The 21,052-nt window shown below is 36.7% G+C and overlaps 2 protein-coding genes and 1 long non-coding RNA gene across 4 annotated transcripts in view; 2 read left to right on the top strand and 1 right to left on the bottom strand.

Annotated features, from left to right (window-relative positions):
* The window catches only part of LOC109227623, a 3,807-nt gene extending 2,396 nt beyond the window's left edge, over positions 1–1,411 (top strand). Inside the window, exons 3-5 of the mRNA XM_019392821.1 lie at positions 13–556; positions 679–1,074; positions 1,200–1,411. Coding sequence (XP_019248366.1) covers positions 13–556; positions 679–1,074; positions 1,200–1,411 — 1,152 coding nt within the window. The remainder of the gene's footprint in view (positions 1–12; positions 557–678; positions 1,075–1,199) is intronic.
* LOC109228170 lies at positions 13,114–14,508 on the bottom strand. The gene is made up of 2 exons (XR_002068318.1): positions 14,355–14,508; positions 13,114–13,503 (listed from the first exon to the last, which is right to left on the bottom strand). It is a non-coding gene; the product is annotated as an uncharacterized LOC109228170 (long non-coding RNA).
* The window catches only part of LOC109226595 (1-aminocyclopropane-1-carboxylate oxidase homolog), a 22,630-nt gene continuing 19,790 nt past the window's right edge, over positions 18,213–21,052 (top strand). For both annotated transcript variants that reach the window (XM_019391405.1, XM_019391404.1), the window contains exons 1-2: positions 18,213–18,937; positions 19,830–20,151. In XM_019391405.1, the coding sequence (XP_019246950.1) occupies positions 18,393–18,937; positions 19,830–20,151 (867 nt within the window). In that variant the 5' untranslated portion in view covers positions 18,213–18,392. The remainder of the gene's footprint in view (positions 18,938–19,829; positions 20,152–21,052) is intronic.

Here is a 21,052-nt window from a genome sequence, read left to right as displayed (position 1 = left end):
GAAACCTTGCAGATGAAGGAAGGAGAATCCATCACCAACTACTGTGCTAGAACCATGGAGATATGCAACAAGATGCGATTCCATAGTGAGAACATGGGCGACGTCGTAATAGCGGAAAAGATATTGCGCTCTCTGACACCAAAGTATGATTATGTCGTTTGCTCCATTGAGGAGTCAAAAGACATAGATGTCTTATCACTTGACGAATTACAGAGCTCCTTATTGGTGCATGAGCAGAAGATGAACCGTAGTTCAACTTCCGATGAGCAGGCTTTGAAGGCTTCTACTTTTATTTCTTCTTCCAATTCCAGAGGAAGGGGTAGAGGTAGAGGTCGAGGCAGAAGAAGAGGAGATCATGGAGGTAGAGATTCCTGTAGGAATTTCAAAGCAAATAATGATCAATCTCAAGGCAAAGGCAGAGGTCGAGATTATGACAAATCCAAGATAGAGTGCTATAGATGTCATAAATTTAGTCATTACGCATCTGAATGTTATACTAGGCTGCCTAATGACAAAGAAAAGGAAGAGAAGTCCAATTACGCGGAGAACAAGGAAGGTGAGACCTTGTTGATGGCAATTCAAGTAGAGAAGGAAACCGAGCGAGATGTTTGGTATTTAGACACAGCCGCACTAATCACATGACTGGAAGTAATTCTTGCTTTTCTTACTTAAATGAAGGCTTCCGTTTTAAAGTTAGTTTTGGTGATTGTTCTACTGTGGATGCAACGGGAAAAGGTGACATCAAGATCAAAACCAAGAATGGTTTTGCGGAAACAATCTCTAATGTGTTATATGTTCCTGATTTGAAAAGCAACTTACTGAGTGTTGGTCAGTTGCAAGAGAAAGGTTATGTCATCACTATTAAGAAGGGCGAGTGTGAAATTTATGACCCCGTGAGAGGAGCTATAGCAATAGTTCAGATGAGTTCCAACAGATTATTTCCAATAAAGATTGATAGTATTCAATCTTGTTTGATGACGGAAGTGAAGGATCCCTCGTGGTTGTGGCATTTTCGTTATGGTCATTTGAGTTTTGGAGGATTGAAGACACTTCAGGAGAAGAGCATGGTCACAGGTCTTCCTCAAATTATTGCTCCTTCTCAAATTTGTGAACAATGTGTTGTTGGCAAACAACACCGATCTCAATTCCCAAAAGGCAAAAATCAGTCTTTCCATTTTCAATATCTATTGCTTTACCAGGAGCATTTGTGAATTCTCCATCTTCATCTGCTTGGTTTTGTGACCCTTTTTCCATCATTGTTGAGAACAAAACATTTGCATCCAAAGGCTCTCGGGTAGGTCAACTTGGCTTTTCTCCCATTGAGCAGTTCATAGAGAGACTTCTTGAAGAGGGACCTGATTATGCATTTGTTAATCAAGTAGCAAGCAGTGTTGACTGCTTCAGCCCATGAACCAGGTCTTCCATAACCAACTTGTTCAACAAGTAGAAACTCACATGCCCAGTTATCTTCACCATAATTCAGCATCATCATTAATGACACTTAGACATGTTAGATCACCACCATGGTGGGACTTAAAATCAGCAGTGTAGACATTCTTGTATCTTTTGGTCACAAGCACCACCTCACTAGTCACAAGATTTGTGACTGTGCATATCTTGGACAAGAATTCCACTTTATTTCCCTTGTCACATATCTGAGAAACACTCAAGAGACTTTACTTCAGGCCATTGACATAGTACACGTTTTCAGTTGAGTGAGTGAGTGACTTCTCAATCCTTCCTACTCCTAGAGTGTACCCCTTTTAGCTATTTCCAAAGGGTACACACTCTCCTTGCAGGGCCTTATGTGAAAGGAGATCATTTGTACTTCCAGTCATATGCTTTGAGTAGCCGCTATCCATGTACCATTGTAGGCTGCTCCCTTTTACTGTTCCCTGCACAAGAAAATCAGGAGTTAGACTTAGGAACCCAAACGAGTTTGGGTCCCTTGTAATGATAGAATGGGTGGATTAGACTTCTTTTTTCCCATGCAGGCAGCACATATTTTCTTTTCTGGAAACCAGGTTCCTCATCAATATGCCTCTTTTCAACAAAAACTTTATTGTTCTGCAACGACTCAATTTTAACTTTACAGGAGTCCTTGCAATGAGAAAAGGGGTGAATGAGGGCTCTTTTGGTCCAAGCAGGCATTATACGTTTTCTATGTGAAGGACCAGGTTCCGTAGCAGTAGTTACTTTTTCAGCTAAAACCTTATTTTTCTGCAACGACTGAATTCTGACCTTACAATTTTTTTTAAAGTGCCTAGTGTTGCCACAGTGAGTGCAAATCCACTTGTCAGGTATAGTAACGTACTTGCTATAAGGGTTGTAGGGAGTCTTTTCCCTTTGGAACCCGATTCCCTGCCTGGTTCCCCTATTGTTTGTGTACAAGGAAGTGATAGAATCAGAGGACCAGGTCCACTTAAGTGATTTTTCAAGATCACTTTTCACTCTTCCTAGTTCTTCCTGAAGTTGTTTGTTTCTCTCAAGCTCAGCACACAGACTAGACTTCACTAAATTTAACTCACTTTCAAGCTTAATGTATGCCTCACTTGCAACTTCCTTTCCCTTTTGAGAATTCTCAGGCCTTCTTTTCATTTTAAGTTCCCCAATTGTTTCCTTTAAGTTTACAACTACCACCAATAGGTCATCTCTCTCGTGCTCAATGTTAGCATTACTCTCAGTTAAAACCTCTTTTTCTTTCTTCATACTCTCAATGGTTTCCTCTAAGTCTACAATGGAAAATCCCATATAATCCCTCTCTTGTTCAACGCCACCAATTTCTTCTATTAAAGAATTCTTCTCATTAATGAGGCTGTGATAGGCATCAATCAACACATTTGCTAAGGACATCAAGTTTTTCTTAGAGTAAGTTTTCAAATTTCTTTGAACATCAAGAAAACTTAACTCATCTTCCTCCTTGTCCTCATCATCATCAGATTTGGCCATGAGTGTAAAGATTGACTCATATTCTGAAGATCCGTTGTCAGCAACCATCATATTTTCACCTTCAGATTCACTAGAGGAATTTCTCCAATCAACCAGGGCTTGCTTCAACATGTTGTTAGCAGCATCTCTTCTTTTGAACTTTCTGTCAGGGACCTGGTTCCTTTTAGTGGCCTTTTCAGTGCTGATTTTGTAATGATCCTGCTTATGAAGAGGACAGTCTTTAATGAAGTGTCCAGACTTTCCACACCTATGGCAGCAATCATTTTCTTCGAAATTCCTGCTGGAACTTCTTTTCTTTGGAATCCCACCATTTTTTCGAATCATCTTTTGGAATCTTCGAGTGAGATACTCCATGTCGGATTCATCACTACTTGAGTTTTCGTTGGCGGCCTTGAGAACCAGGTTCTTCTCCTTCTTGGGCTCTCTTCTTTCAAGATCCTTCTTTCTCCTCATCTCATAAGTTTTGAGATTTCCAATGAGTTCATCAATGGTCAGCTTCTGCAAATCCTTGGCTTCAGTGATTGCATTTACTTTACTTTCCCAAGAACCTGGTAAAACACTGAGTATTTTCCGGACCATCTTGTTTCTTGGGATGACTTCACCAAGGGAGTGAAGCTCATTGATAATGGAGGTGAAACGTGTGTGCATATCTTGAATAGACTCATCCTCCTCCATCTTAAAAAGCTTATACTCAGAAGTAAGCATATCAATTTTGGACTGCTTCACCTGAGTAGTTCCCTCATGGGCAGTTTGAAGAGCTTCCCAAATCTCCTTAGCAGGCTGCAAGCTGAAATGCGGTTGTACTCATCTGGTCCGATGCCACAAACAAGAATCTTCTTTGCCTTAAAATTCTTCTCAATAGAATTTCTATCAGCATCGTTGTACTCTTTTCTTGTTTTTGGGACTGTAACTGTTCTCTCACCAACAGTTTTCATGGGAACAAAAGGTCCATCACATATTACATCCCACAGCTCTGAGTCCTCAGCCATAATGAAATCATGCATTCTTGTTTTCCACCAACCATAGTATTGACCATTGAAATTTGGTGGTCTATACGTTGATTGTACTTCCTCGTGATTTGGTGGAGCAGCCATGTAGATCCTTTCTAGGAGTTAACCTTTTAGAAAGAACCCGCTCTGATACCAATTGTTAGAAATTGAGCGTCCACCAGACTGTATAGAGAACCGGGTTCTCTATGAGTTTCCACTGAAAATACTGAGGAACCAAATTGCATAGCGATCTGGTCCTATATCAGTTTGGTACAGTGCTAACTGTGGAACCAGTATGTAGGTGAGACACAGGATAAGTTCTCACTGTATAGAGAACAAGATTCTCTAGCAGTTCCTACTGTAAGCAACAGACTGTGCAACCAATTAGTACATGGAATCAGGTTCTCTAATTGTTACCACAGTAGCTCTGCAGCAAGTAAAGAACACAGAGGATTTTTACGTGGAAAAATCCCAACTCAAGGGGACAAAAACCACGACCTACACTTGTAGGCTTTCAATTTCACTAACTTGTAAAAACCTATTACAAGCCACTTTGCAATAACCCTATTACAAAGACTTCAACTAACTTGTGGTACTCTTACCACAAGCCACTTTGTGACTCCCTAGTTACAAAGGATTTTACTAATTTGTGATGCTCTCACCACAAGCGACTTTGTCACTCTACAGTTACAAAGGCTTTTGACACCCTAACTTATAATAACCCTATTACAAGCCACTTTGTAATAACTCTATTACAAAGGCTTTACAACTCGACTAACTCTAGCCAAGAAACAAACTTGGAGGGTTTGTGATTTTGGGTTTCCTAAAACAACTTCTAAGAAAGCAAGATAGGAGTTATAATTGAAGAACAAATAACAAAGACTCAACAAACCTAAGGACTTAAGACATCTTTAATCTTGGATCCGGTCCTTGAGGTTGAAGCAGCTTTGTTCTTGAGATAGATTGTTGTAAGCATTTGAGAGAGGATTTTTGTTTTCTGTATTTGCAAGTGTTGAACCAAAATCTTGTGCCTTGCATGAGGTTTATACTATACAAGACATTACCTTAGTGATGTCAATTCACAATGGTGATGTCCAATCTCAATGGAAAGTGACTGTTGCACTGTCTGCTGCACTGTTGCAGGCAGTCACTTTCTGCAGTTGCTTTCCAGTTGTGCAGTTGACTTATACTTCTGTCAGGGGAACACCAAGGTATCAGGTCCCTAATCTGGTTCCTGTGAATCTAAAGTACACTGCCCAGTTTATCTTGAGTCGATTAACTTGAATGATTGTACCAGGCATGCTTCAGGTCCTTTATCTGGTTCTCTCATGAAGTAAGTTGTTTTACCTTCCTTGATGGTATTTATACGTGTATGACATCACTTAAAATGATGTAAGCAAGGTAGGTAAAAAGCCTTCTATAGAAAGTTGACTGCTGCATTGTTCCTGTGCAGTAGCGTGTGTAGAAAGTAACTTTCCTGCTGGAGAGTTGACTTCATACATTCTCCTCGGGAACTGGTAGGGACGTGTTTCCTCAAGTGTTCCTTCCTCTCTGAAGAGTTGAGTTATATCCCATGTTGGATCCCAACCTGGAACTTTGTGATCTCATGGTCTTGTAGATGTGTAACAGGTTCCGTATCTGGTTCTGGATGGTAAGTTTGTTAGGTCATCAAAACATAAAATAAAGTACTTATTCCCAAGGTACTTGTAACCTATCACTATAGCTGCTGAGGGAAGTATCATTGGGGGTGGTGAAGGTATGTCTGAGTCTCAGGGGGAAGAAAATAGTACACTAGTGGAGAGTAGGGAACTGGTGCCTGTTGAAACATCAGCACCAGATAGTACCACTGGGGCACCTACCGAGGGACCTAATCCCTCCACCCAAGAGGAGCCAACCCTTGGTTCCTCTCAATCACCCTAGGTCAACACTGATCCTGCTCCCTCTCCTCACTTCTATGCTGAGCCTTTGTCCATAGTTGTTCCTGAGATGCGATCCTTGTCCGAAGAGGAGAAGGAGGATAGTGATGAAGAAGATTGTGATAATGAGGCTCTGGCAAGCTTTATCAGTGCTAGGACTCGAAAAGTACCTCCCCAGGGGTCAACGTCTAAGAGACCCATCACGAGGTTGCAAAAGAAGGAAGAATTGTTTTAAGGCAAAATAAAAAGGAAAAGAAGAATGGTGAATGATGGAAAGGTTGTCAATGAAAACGTAGTGCCTCCCGCACTAGTCGTGAATGTTGATGATGAGGTAGAAGAGGAACCTGGTTCTTTGGTTCGTAAGTCCTCACAGAACCTTACTGTTCTAAAGTCCAAAAAGGAGTCCCCTGTGGTTAGAAAAGAGTTGAGAAGGGCTGATGGTTAAAAGTCTGTTGAGAAATAGAGTGAGGTGGGTGTGAGTAATGTCGAGGGTGAAAAATCTAGTAAAAATATGGTTGAAGAGTCTGGTGAACATGGGCTTGGGAAGTCTGTTGAAAAAGTGTCATCTGCTGAGAAAGGAAAGAGTGCTCAAAAATCAGTGAAAATGAAGGCCGGTACTAGTGAGGAACCTCATTCCTTAAAGAAGGTCAAGTTTGATGCAACCCCGGGTCCTGAGAAGGAAAAATTGAGAAATCAAAAAGTGCTATGGGGCCGTACATTTGCCCTAATACTCTAGAAATGGCTGGCATGCGGTAATTGGTGGAAATATGTGAATTTCAATAGTGGACACACCTGTTCACATGTGACAGTCCCAAAGTGTATGAGGACGAAGTGCGGAGTTTGTATGCCGACTTCTTTAAAGTTGAGGACGATCATATTTGTATGACGGTGAATGGTGTTGATATTATGATGGGCTCTGCTGTGCTAGGATCTATTTGGGAGTGCTCGCTGAGGGTTTGTCTTCTGTTCAGGGAACCTGCCCTTCGAACTTTAGAAATTCCATCTTGAAGTATGCGATAGTTCAGCATGGGGAATAGGTACAGAAATAGGCCCTCCTTCCAGTGTACCAATTATTGTTTGAAATGGTGAACAAGGTCTTGCTCCCTCGTGCTAAGAGAAGGTCCATTACATCTCGAGCAGACCTGGTTCTAATGGAAGCACTGGATGAATACACAACTATCAACGTGCCTGCCATCATGATAGAACACATGCAGAAGGCGACATATTTCAAACATGGCAATCATGGGCTGCCTTACTGGTTCCTCCTCACTAAGGTGTTTGAATTCTTCAAAGTCCCTTTGGACAAGCTAAAGTGGGTACCTGTAAGCAAACCTTCTCTAAGACCACGCTCGAGGAATGTGAATGCATTGAAAAGGTTGGAGGAGCTGGCAACACTTCTACTATCTTCCAGTTGATCAACGCCCAAAACAGTGCCACTGTTGAGATAAGCACGTTGAAGTTAAGGAATGCCATTCTTGAGGGTCAACTGAGGCAGCTTCAGGAGGCACCTGGTTCTAGCAGCTCTCAAAGCACAGAGGTTACCTGTCTGACCAAGGAAAATGCCGACCTTAAGAAATAGGTTGATGACCTGAAGGAGAGAGTGCTCAATGAGCACGTGACAGCTAACGCTCGCATGGACATCCTTCTTCGAACTCTTGCCTCTTCTTCTAGGCCTTCCCTTCTAGTGCTCCCTAAACAGTGTCCCCTTCCCAAGTGTTAAGTTCTTAGTGTTTGTCTTCTAGGTCTAATGATGTTCTATGACGGGTACTTTTGTTTTTGCGGTTTTTATTTTGTGGATGTGTTTGGAAACATAGAACTGCTCCCTGCTTAACTATCCAAAATTAATGAAAGTTTCATCCTTTTGCTATGTATGCCTTGCTCTTTTGCTCTGTTTTAGTCATGATTGTGTGCACACATGTGGCATGAGTTGACTAAAGCTAGACTTATTTTTGCTTAAGTCCTGCTACTGATCTTTTTATGATGCCAAAAGGGGGAAAAAATAATTAAGGGGGAACAGGATGGTGAACATATTCAGGGGGAATACGAAAAATGCGAATGTCATTCTGGTTCTTAGGGGGAGCTTGAATTATAAGTTTGTCATTATCAAAAAAGGGGAAATTGATAGGTTATATGTGTATCCCTGTTATGTTTTGATGATCTAACAAACTTACTGTTAAGAACCAGATAAGGAACCTAATACACATCCTCAAGAACTTAAGATCAACAAGTCTCTAGTTGGGGACACGGTTCAACTCTCCAGAGTCAAAGGAACAACAGATGGAACAGATAGCTACCAGCTCTCGTAGTGACTGTACAAGTCAACCCTCCCAGCTGTAAAGTTGGCGCTTGCACACGCAACATCACAAAAACAGTGCAACAGTCAAATTTATGGGGAATCCCCTTTACCTAACTTGCTTTCATCATTCAAATGTTGTCACAAATGAATTATTAACATCAAGCTAAGGTAAAACAAAATACTTGCACATTCAAGAATCGATCAAATATTCTCTCAAGTCATCTATCAATCTTGCAAGTGACTCTTAAGGGCATCAAGAACAAAGAACAACATAACAACGGACCAGTTCCCTGTATCGAGTTATTATATGTCCTTAGTTGTGTTGTACCTTTGATTAAAGAACTCTACTTGTAATTCCTACTTAGCTTAGTTAGAAGCATTGTGTAGGAAATCTCTGTAAATCATAAACCCTTGTATTTGTGTCTTGGCTAGAGTTAGTCGAGTTGTAAGTCTTTGTAATAGAGTTATTACAAAGTGGCTTGTAATAGAGTTGTTACAAGTTAGTGAGGGATTAAGAGGTTAATTCCTAGGTTACAATAGGTTGTAATCTAAAGTTTGCTCAGTAGTGAAGTTGAAATCCTACAAGGGTAGGTCGTAGTTTTTGATCCCGTGAGCTGGGAGCTTTCCACATAAAACTCCATTGTGTCATTTACTTACTGCAGTGTGCGTGTGTTTTGTGGGAACTAATAGAGAACCTGTTTCTCTATATAGTTTGGTGGACCCTTAATTTCTATCAACTACTTTATATGATTATATATTATACGGAAAAGGGTCTGATCTATCCCTCTACTATGATAAATTGTTCAAAATTGTCCCCCGTTATACTATTGGACCATAAAAGTCCCTGCCGTCATACTATCCTAACAAATCTGCCCTTAGTTAGACGGAAGTGCCACATGGCATCCATCCGTGCCCTTTTAACATCTGTGCACATATGAGACGACCCGCTCCATGAAACCCACCAAACCCATAACCCGCGACCCGCCATTTATAAACCAAATAATACCCATTTCTAATAATCGCGTTGGGGAAGTAATCCTTTTAGGTAATCTAACTTCCTATGGTGATTTTAATTTCCATTTTTTAAGCCAAAAACTTTCAGATTTCAAATTCAAAATCAGAAATCTGGGTTTGTTGGTTACCTATTGTTAGAATCGTTTGGAAAAATTATTTGTTGTGCTTAAGTTTTGATTCAATTACTGATTTGGGAAAATATAGTTGAAGGGAAACTAAAATCACTATTGGACTATTTGGAAAAGCTTGAAGAACACCCAACTGGGTCTGTTGTGAATTTGTGATTGCTTAAAAAAGCTTTTGCGGATGAACTTTGGTTTCCGATGGCTCCTTCTACACTTCTTATCATTTTTCTTAAATTTTAATTAAATATTTTTGATTGGCATCTGATTTCTAATCTTCCTTTATTTTATAATATATGTAAAAATAGTTACGGACGAACCATTTTCTTCCGCACAATTCAGTAATTTTTTGGGAATATGGTGATGAAAAGTAAGGAGAAGAAGAGGATGGGAACGATGATATATCAATTGGACACTGGATTTAAAATTTTGAAAGAGTTGAGATGTCTATGTTTCTTGTTGAAAGTATTTTTTAGAACATTGTTGGAAAGCTGGTACGTGAAGCAAGAGCTAAAAACTCCATTGATGAAAGCTCTGAATCTTAGCTCGAAAATTGAGTTTTCGAAAATGTGAACTATTTCTAATTGATGTTATTGTGTTTTGTTAGGGATCTCTTGGGGAGCTTAAATCTCAAATTATAACAAATTTGGTGAAGATTCAAAGAAGTTGGGTTGGAAATTTTGAGCAAATATCAATAAAGATGAAGAACAATGCTGGTTTTCCATATTTTTAAGTTATGTCTCTCTTTTTGCCTTTAGGTAACGGGTCTTAACTTGGGCGGGTCAGTATTGGATGGCTTTTTTTAAATTGGGGGTGGGTCGTTTGATGAGGAGATGCCACGTGGCACTTCCGTCTAACTAAGGGTAGATTTGTTATCATAGTAGAGGGATAGATCAGACCCTATTCCGATTTACAAACATATATATTTGATGATAAATTATATATACTAATTAGGATCTTCACAAGTCTATTAATCCCTAAAAGAACCTGATATATATATATATATATATATATATATATATATATATATATATATATATATATACATTAATTAATTATTCGTACGTACGTAGTAAAGTATAAGATTGATCATCAATTACAATATAGTTTATGTGTGTGTGAGAANACTTGGGCGGGTCAGTATTGGATGGTTTGTTTTTTAAATTGGGGGGTGGGTCGTTTGATGAGGAGATGCCACGTGGCACCTCCGTCTAACTAAGGGCAGATTTGTTAGGATAGTATGACGCAGGGACTTTTATGGCCCAATAGTATAACGGGGGACAATTTTGAACAATTTATCATAGTAGAGGGATAGATCAGACCCTTTTCCGTATATTATATGTTGAACACCCTTAATACAGTTGAGTGAGGCAGTCCGCTGGTTTAGGGTGTTCAAAGTGACGTGTGGTTCACTGTTTCAAAGTTCTGCTCATTTTGTTTGCCAAAACTAAACATAGACCACCATGTGTGGGGTTTTTTTTTTTAGTTTAAAAAATTTTCTAATAAAATAACTCTTAAAATTTAGGTAGAAATAAACAACTAATATTAAAAGTATTTCTTTAACTAAATTTATTTCTTAAATTAATATTATAATTTAAAAGTCAAGCTCTGTAAAAATTTCTTGGCAGAATAGCCTAAATGGCACTTATACTTGTGCCACTTTGTCATGCCGGTCCCCAAACTTATCGAACACTTACACTCGTTCAAATCGTGTATAATAAACGCTTATGACATGAGCTACCAGTGTGTGTAATACAATCTCCTACACGTAGGACGCCACGTCATTACTAGTGCCACATAGGAAAATAAACTATTGAAAAATAGAACTGGCTACCCTACAAAAATACGGAACCCATAGAAAAGAGATACAGTAGGTTCTCTCTTCTAAACCTGAATATACCCAGAAGCTTCAATCGAGCTTTAATGGCGTCTCTGCTTGTCCCTCCAGTTTTGATCCTCAAACACAAATGTTTATTGCATTTTCAAGTCTAAATTTCAATACCCAGCTGAGTTTAATACTATGTAAGCAACAACTTGAGGTTTCAAATCAATAGATTCGTTCTTCGCAAGACCAACAATGGAATTTCGAAAATTCTCAACAAACAAGCCTTTGAGTCTCCTCCCCAAAATTCGATTAAAGATCCAAATAGCGAAACACAACAACAATAATCAAAACAGATCCATTCGTCAACCTAAAGAGTCATCGAAAATAGACCACCCTTCACCTACAAAGCTTCTTCACAACCAACACTCCATCGTTGTATCACCAATCAACCACGAGAAAAAGAACCTGCCATAAAAAATGACTACGCAAAAAACCAACATCACCCAAAACAATCTGAAATTTTGCTACATGAAAACGAATCGAAAATAGGTTTCACAAGCAATCTTCTTCCACTATTTCTATTTCTTTTCTTTGCAAAGGCTATCTTCCAAAGTAAGGGAATAGGGATGTGAGAAAAAATTCCCCAAAAACTGCTACTAATCTAGTAGAGGTTTTGGATCTGTGGTGGATGCATATGTGAAGGGAAGGGCTGTGTTGTTGGGGGTGTTGGGTTAAAATGGGGGAAGGGAGTAACGTGGAGAAGGGAGGGGGGTTGGTGGGCCGCAGAACTAAGAGAAGCAGAGACGCCATTAAAGAGCTTAGGCACCTTCATTCTTTCTTTTTCTAATTTGATTTTTTGTATTTTTCTTTTATTTTTATTTTTTTCCTTATTTTAATCATTAAATTTTTATGTCCACGCTCCTTATATGCGTGAAATACACGTATTTTATCCACTTCAGCAATTAAGTTGCCACGTAGACTTGGTCAATGGTTAGAGGGGTTTAAAATATCGATTTTGAACAACTATAAGTGTCTGGACGAAACTTTATCAAGTATAGGGACCGGGATGACAAACACGAACAAGTACAAGTGTCTACCAGGCTATTCTGCCAAATTTCTTCAACAAAACAAAACACAAATTCTCTCTACTCTGCCTTTACTTTGGTTTTATGCTTAATTTTATTAGTAAACTTCTAATGTTGTCCTTTTGTTATTTTAATTTTGATTTATAAAACTATAGTTCTATTATAATTTTTTTAATTGTTTAGCTAAATATTGCATAGTTTGATTTAAAAAATTTGGTACACTATTAATAGACAAAAAAATTATTGACTTGTTTAAAGTTTGAACACTACGAAATTTTTGGCTACGCCACTGCCAATATTGTTTGTACCAAAAATAAAATTATGCTGCAATATTACCTCCAAATCAATTTTAGCCAAGTTTTTGCCAGCTTACTTCTTGTGAGATCATGTAACTATAAGGAAGTTCTAATTTGAGTTAAGAAATAATTAATTTATAAGCAAAGGAATATTGGAATGAATCAAGTGCAGATAATGGTTAGAGATACTTTGCTTGATTGACTAATTGATATTCATTCCTTTTAGCATATAGATAGAGTCCACTCAAGTTTACAGTATAAGTGGACAACTAATGCATTACTAGCTTTTAATCCCACTTAAGCTATACATACAAAGTAAATAGGCAAAATATCTAACATCAGCATAATATGAGCTCTTCTCCTCATCAATGATTAACCTCCTTTTTCATTAACTTTTGCTCTGATATGTAATATAAATTGCAATCCAAAATTCTATAATTGTGAACTACACCAAATAATTACATAGGTAGTTGGTGGCGCATAGACACTTTTATTATCGTTATCATTTGATACTACTTCGTTAATTTTTTTCATATATACGTGTAAATATTTATTTCTTGAAAAAGTTTATATATATATATATATATATATATATATATATATGCGAATACCGATTGAAAATAATACAAAGTAACTCCTTAAATCCACTACTAATTCCAAATGCAAACACATTTACAAAATGAATTGTGACAATAAACAGACATCACTTATACAAAATCTTGGCTACGCCGCTAATCACCTCCTAGTATTTTAATCTGAACAAATAACTTAACTTTATGGTGAAAATTAATATTTCCACCTTTTCACTTCTTCTATCTTATTTATTGATTTCAAGCTATATATGGAGACATCTCACTAATTAAATGATCACTTGTGCATGTTGTGATTTGAGGCCTCTGCTGATGACAAGGAAAGTGCAACAATTTTGCCTTCAAGCTGCGCACCATCTTGTGGTTGCAGTTGCTGATTATGGAGGTACTCACAAAGCTGATCATGATTGACTTGACCAACCTGTTATAAAAATAGAAGTAATTATTAGGAAATAATCACATTTTGCACAAAAGTAAATGTTGCTCAACGCAACAGTAAAAGTTGTCGTCATGTAATCAATAATCACGAACAATAAAATTTATTGTACGTCGTGTAATTAAAAGGCTGTGAAGTCAAGTCACTTATTATGAGGTAAAATTACATACAATAAATCCAATATAGGACACCACTTTTTTTCATCCTAGCATTAGAAAAACCGTCTAAATTTATTAAATAAGAAAAAAAATCCTCAAATATTAGTATAGGTAGGGCAAAAGGTTGAGCCTAAGTAGGCAAGTTTGTAAAATAAGAGTTTTTCTCGGCCTACTCTTTTGTTTTTTAAAACGATCAAAAGCAAGCGAGCAACAATATGAAGAAAAAATGAATAGTATCCTCCTTAGAGTTAGATCTTGATAGTAATATCGAAATAATTCCTTCTTTTAGCCATTTAGATGACCAGGGGCATTTACATCTTGTCCTATGGGGTGTCACATACGGGACACCGTTTCGTTGAATTCTTTTACTAGTTATGTATTAGAAAAAATAAAATATTTGGATTAAATATAGAAACTGACACCACTTACAGTTATAATAAGTTATTTATTTATTTATTCTTTTCTTCAAATTGTAACACCACTTATGAAAAATTTCTGCACACGTTACTGTAAATGATTGAAACCTATAGTAACTCTTGCATACACAATATGGCACTATATATATATATATATATATATATATCCTGCTTCTTGATCAAATATTGTAATCTTGAAAGCCAAGATAAAGGGAAAATTAAACCAAGAATTAAGCAATGTGGGATAATGAAGAGATCTTACTTGGGTTTTGTTTACATGGAGATTTTGCATGTCTTGATCTTCTTGTGGGAACTTTTCAGTTGGTCTTACCATTTGTGCCATCTTTTAATTTATTACTATATCAAAATCAAGTGTGTACTTCAATTTAAAAAGGAAAAGAACATATGGATAAAGATGAAATAGTTGGGATTGAAAGAGAAATGTTGAGGACACAAGTATATATAAAGAAAAAAAATGTTGGTTATACTTTCTGAGTGTACCTTAGAAAGACTCCCTTGATTTATGGGTAACCATTTACATGAATCAGTGGTTGCAAAAGAAGGGTCCCCAAAGAGATGGGCCTTGTCAGCTAATTACCCTTCACCGAAAAGGGGTATATTATTATTTTTAGCCCGTAATAAAAATTATTTACATAAATAGAGCATTGTTAAAAAAGCAATCTATATTCTTATAGAATATATATATCTGTTCTGGGATGGAAGGATTCGAACCTCCAAATTGCGGGACCAAAACCCGTTGCCGTACAACTTAGCCACGCCCCATTTAGATTTCTATTCGATACTAAGAAAGTATATTGCTGGTTTTGTTTGTTTGTCAACTCTAGTCCAAATATCTATAGAATAGATTAGATTGGTATTAGGATTTTGTGATGTTTTTGGTATGAAAAAGTGTATATAATTTATATAATTTTCGTATATAACATACAGAATGTATATATATACAAAAAAATATATAAATTTTATATATTTTTCAGCTATTATTTTTACAAGGCTATGCAATGTCATTTTCTCCGAAAAAAAGTATTGTTATATTTCTTTAGAGTGTAAGTAGTTACTAGTCTGTTTGGCCAAACTTTTAAAATTAGCTTATTTTGAAAATTTTCAAAAGCTCTTTTCAGGAAAAGTACTTTTGGTAAGAAGCAATTTGTATGACTAATTAATTTGAAAAGAAGTTTAAACAGAAATTAGTGTTTGGCCAAGCTATTAAAAAATGCTTTAAAGTGTATTTTTTTTCAAAAGTACGTTTCAAAAAAGTATGTTTGTGAAGAAACTACTTTTTTCTCCTTTTTAAAATTCTATTTAAAAGCACTTTTTTCTTTCTAAAAGCTTGGTCAAACATCTTAACTTTGAAAAAAAAATATTAATGGCCAAATAAGTACTTTTGGCCATAGAGAATCTTGGTCAAACAAGCCAGTAGTATTTTATCAAAAGTCGTGATACTATGATTTGAATTGTAATCTTTAGCTATTGTGCTATCATGATAATTTTTTAGAAAAGTGTAGAGACGATCTAAGATTTTAAGAGCATGGGTATATTATAAGCGTCAGAAAACCGAGTTTCCGAGGTTTGAGAGATATATTTTGGTTTAACGATTTTAAAAGTCAAAACAAATACTAAAGAAAGAAAAGGGAAAAAAATAAAAATAAAAAGTGTAACCACAATAAAAACAAAAAAAGTGTCTTTAATTAGAAAAAGCGGCAAAGGCATTGGGATTTACCCCTATGTATTAATTAAAATATAATTTAAAAGAAGAAATGATATGAGGATCAAACTAAAAGGTTAAAGATGCATCTCGTTATCAATGCACTAAAGTGCCTACTTAAACTTCGGTTTACTCATGCTAATTTAAGTATTTGAGCTAAAATTCGCCGATGTTATACATAATTTAGAGAGAGGCGGATGTATTGGGGAAATTTTTTATTTTATATATTTATGGTGACGTGTCAGGACACGTGGATTGGTCAAAAGGTCAATAAATCTCAATTAGACACGATTCAAGAATTGTAAAACAGACACGAGCAAAGAAGGAGGAAGAGGCACGGGACATCAGATAAGTAGCACGACGCCCGTACCTATTTAAATCATTTATATCCGGGCATCAGAAAGAATGGATCTGGTTATAAAAAAGCGTGCAGATACATCATTTAATGGGTATCAAATGCTGAGTCCGTTAAGGAATATATATATATATATATATATATATATATATATATATATATATATATATATATATATATACACAGATAAGTAGCACGACGCCCGTACCTATTTAAATCATTTATATCCGGGCATCAGAAGGAATGAATCTGGTTATAAAAAAGCGTGCAGATACAGCATTTAATGGGTATTANGGGTCCTGAGAGATTCTCTATCATGGTGAAAAGAAATCTCTGTTGGGACTATTTCTTCAACTAGAGGCTCACGAAGGGGCTTAGAGGATTCTTTATTCCTAGAAGAAGACTTCTGAGAAAGGGAACCTCTAGTCCTAGAAGAAGGACCCGAGCTAGAAGAAGGAGTAGATGTGCTACCACCACGAGCAGACCCCAAGCTACGGAGTCTACCCCCTCTTCTGTGCCTAACAGGAGCATTGGGGAAGTTATCCAAAATGGGGGTTCTCCTAGGGTTAGGGTTTGGTGAAGCCATGACAAAGAAGATTGAAGTAGAGCAGAAGAGAATAAGAGGTTTTTGAAGAATTAAAGTGTTTGACACGCTTTATATGGTAAAAGACAAGTAAAGAAGTTATATTTATACTAATGGGTGACCGACAAAAAGAAAAAGTACAATGATGGAAGAGCTATAATAATGATAACTGACACTTCGTGAATAGGGAAGCCGAAAAGAAAGCCTAAGAAAGTGCTGCAAAACTGTAGAATCAATGAGAGGATGACACGTGTCTAATGCATTAAATGGAAGTGACAATTGAAGCATCAATTCTGTCAGAGCATTTGACAAAAATTCTCTTTTAAATGAATTCCACTTCCCAAATATTCAAACTGATGAATAAATGGAAAGTGGGGGGACTATCTGTATTGGGGAAAAATTGTATTTTATATATATATGGTGACGTGTCAGGACACGTGGATTGGTCAAAAGGTCAATAAATCTCAATTAGACACGATTCAAGAATTGTAAAACAGACACGAGCAAAGAAGGAGGAAGAGGCACAGGATATCAGATAAGTAGCACGGCACCCGTACCTATTTAAATCATTTATATCCGGGCATCAGAAGGAATGAATCTGGTTATAAAAAAGCGTGCAGATACAACATTTAATGGGTATTAAATGCTGAGTCCGTTAAGGAATATATATATTCAATGTAATGATTGTGTAACGTAGCATTCAATGTCTTTAATTATTCATAATAGCCTCATTATGATTTAGGCATAACGTACATTCTCAAAGGTACCTATAAAAAGGAGATATATGATCAGTTGTGGGGGACACGAAAAAGCTATTGAAATATACATTGGTATCACTTGTTTTTCTTGATTATTATATTGCTACTCAGAATTATTTCCTTTTATTCATTTCTTTGATTATCAGTAACCCGAATTCTTCTAAATTCTAGCTTTGACTAAAATTCCATTTTTTGGTTAAACAGCGGATAAGTTCACGTGACTTCTTTTATCTAAACTTGTTCTAATTTGACTAGTTGCCTCATAATATAACAGTTGACCATTAATAAAAAGAAAAAAAAGAAAAAAGTTTCTTCTAATAATAAAGGAATAAACTGTATTTATTTTCTATTCCTACTACTGCCAATCTTTTTGACCTTATGTAGAAAAAGTTATAGCGGCACGTGGATCAGGAATAAAAAAGATGATATGCTTATTGCAACCATATATTTTAAATTTTCTTTTTTTTTTTAAGAAAAGGACCATATATATACTTGGTGTCCAAGTACCACCAACTCTATGGTCACTTGTTCTTTTGAATATTTTAAAAAATGAAGGACCATACTTTGATTTTCCAAGTAGCACCAACTCTGTTGTCACTTTCATGTGCTTACAAATATTTTAAAATGGACCATACTTGGTGTCCAAGTAAAATTAACTATATGGTCACTATTTAAGATGCTGATATTTATAACCAAAATTTAAATCATCTTTGTCTTTCCTTCTAATCAAACTTTTGTGTTTCTCAATCCTTCATTTCTTTTTTTAGGACTTCTTAAGAGAAATTTTTATGTGCTCTCTTTATTCAAAGGGATTCAATTGCTAGTTCTCGAATCAGATATATATCTCTAATTAATTAAGAGCACCACATCGTTCGGCCAAAATGGATGTCTCCAACACACAACAAAATCTTGCAACTTCCCAACCAAACTATGATAAACAGAGTGAATTAAAAGCCTTTGACGACACAAAAGCTGGTGTCAAAGGGCTAACTGATGCTGGAATTACTAAAGTGCCTCAAATATTCATTCATCCAGAAGCCTTAGAAAACCCCTCGAGCCCCAAAAAAACACATTTTATTTTCCCATTAATAGACCTTCAAAACATCAATAAAGATCCTATTAAGCACAAAGAAATAGTAAACAAAATTCAAGATGCAGCTGAAACATGGGGTTTCTTTCAAGTGATCAATCATGGAATTCCAGTGTTAGTACTGGATGAAATGTTGCGAGGAGCACGTCGTTTTCATGAGCAAGAAATCGATGTTAAGAAGCCGTACTATAGTCGAGATGTGGCGAGGAAGGTGATGTATAACTGCAATTTTGATTTGTTTACTGAGAAAGCTTTAGCTGCAAACTGGAGAGACTCGCTTTATTCTGTTATGGCTCCAAATCCTGCTAAACCAGAGGAATTGCCTGAGACGTGCAGGTACTTTTTTTCGAGTTTAACTTTCATCACTGATAGTTGAAAACAATTACAATTAATATTATAATAACTGCAATTAGCAATCTGGAAAATCAGTTAAATACGTTTATATTGGAAATTTTGTTTACAATGTTAGTATATATAACTTCAATCACTTTCTGAAAATAACTTCTTCCGTTTCACTTTATATGACACTTTTTTAAAAAACTATTTTATTTATCAAACTAACATTTCAATCATTATATAGTATGCAAGTAAAACTAATATCTTAAAGTTCAATCAAAATTTCTGTCATGTAAAATTAGAAAGAGGGAGTAATTACGAGCATGATACAATGAACTAAAGAAATTTCGCATTCACATCTTTTAGTATCAAGTAATCCCTCTCCTAAAGTATCTGAGCTACGCGGGTAACATTGTTGTCATGTGATCAGAAGGTCATGGGTTCGAGCCGGGGAATAGCCTCTTGCAGAAATATAGGGTAAAATTGAGTATAATATAATAGACCCTTATGGTCTGGCCCTTTCCTGAACCCCACGCATAGCGGGAGCTTAGTGCACCGGACTGCCAATAGTGCATGGTTCTTTTATGCTATTAGATAAAATTAACCTATAATAACAGATAATTGTTTTATAAGAAAACATATATGGTAACTAAAGAATAGAATATATAACACGTTACAATGTGTTAGTATAACAACAACAATAATAACTCAAGTGTAACTACACTTGGGGTCTAGGAAGGATAGTGTGTACGTAAACCTTACCCCTACCTTATGAAGGTAGAGACACTGTCTCCGATAGATCCTCAGCTCAAGGATACAACGTGTTAGTGCGATTTGTGTATATAACATAAAATTCCATTTTAATTTATCAACTTTACTTGCATTCTTGCAGGGAAATTGTAATAGAGTACTCAGATCATGTGATGAAATTGGGGTGCAAGTTGCTTGAGTTATTATCAGAGGGTCTTGGTCTCAAACCTAATCATCTCAAAGAAATGGACTGTGCTGAGGGACTTGGCATTTTGTGTAATTATTATCCTGCATGTCCACAACCAGAACTTGCAATAGGCACAAGCAGACATGCAGATAATGACTTTTTCACAGTACTTCTACAAGATGATTTTGGCGGACTTCAAGTTTTTCACCAAAATCAGTGGGTTGATGTTCCTCCTATCCCTGGAGCTTTAGTTATCAATATTGGTGATATTCTCCAGGCAAGTCTTTTGTATTCTTTATACTTCTTGACCTTTATTTTAGGGGTTAGCTCGGTGTACGAAGCATCCCGCGTTCACACAGGGTCCAAAAAGGTGCGCACCCAAGGGGGTAATGATGTAGGTAGCCTACGCTGATGCAAGCATCAATGGCTAATTGCACGGCTATAATCCGTAACCTATAGGTCACACGAATACAACTTTATTGTTGCTCCAAAGCTCCCCGTCACTTGTTGACCTTTTGTTTAGGGGCAACCCGGTACACGAAGTATCCCATGTTCACGCAGGATCCAGGAAAGGGTTGCACCTCAAAGGGGTGTCATGTAGACAGTCTACCCTGATGCAAGCATTAATGGCTAATTCCCTGGCTCGAACTCGTAACCTATAGGTCACATGGAGACAACTTTAACGTTGCTCCATGGCTCCCCTTCACTTCTTGACCTTATGCTTACGCATTAATTTCACGGATAGTCATCCAACTTTTAATTTATTATATCAAGGTCATAATACTAATTTTTGAAATTGAATAAATAACTCAATCATACCTATATATCATAGAAAATAAAATAAAAAACAAAAGAATGCTAAATATGGTCCTGGAAACACAAGTAAGTTGCTACTTCAACAACTTAGTTTACAAAATATCTTTGTGCCACCACTTAAAAGTTTAAAAAAAAATTAATTTTTCTACTCGCTTAAGAAAAAAAAAAAACTAAGAATTATTAATGCAGCTTCTCTCCGTCCTTCAAGTAAATCTAAATTGACCCGCATCTCCTCGTCGTTAGATTCTTGTGTCGATTGTGTGAACCGTGTGCTTGGTTCTCCTATCTCAACTGGAATTAAAGCCTCAGCTCCGTAAACCAATTAAAACCGGTATTTACTCCTGTGCTCATTTTTGCAGTCG

This window comes from Nicotiana attenuata, chromosome 6 (genome assembly GCF_001879085.1).
Source record: "Nicotiana attenuata strain UT chromosome 6, NIATTr2, whole genome shotgun sequence".
Lineage (NCBI taxonomy): Eukaryota > Viridiplantae > Streptophyta > Magnoliopsida > Solanales > Solanaceae > Nicotiana > Nicotiana attenuata.
Note: the sequence above shows the minus strand (reverse complement) of the source record. Positions and strands in the feature narration are given on the sequence as shown.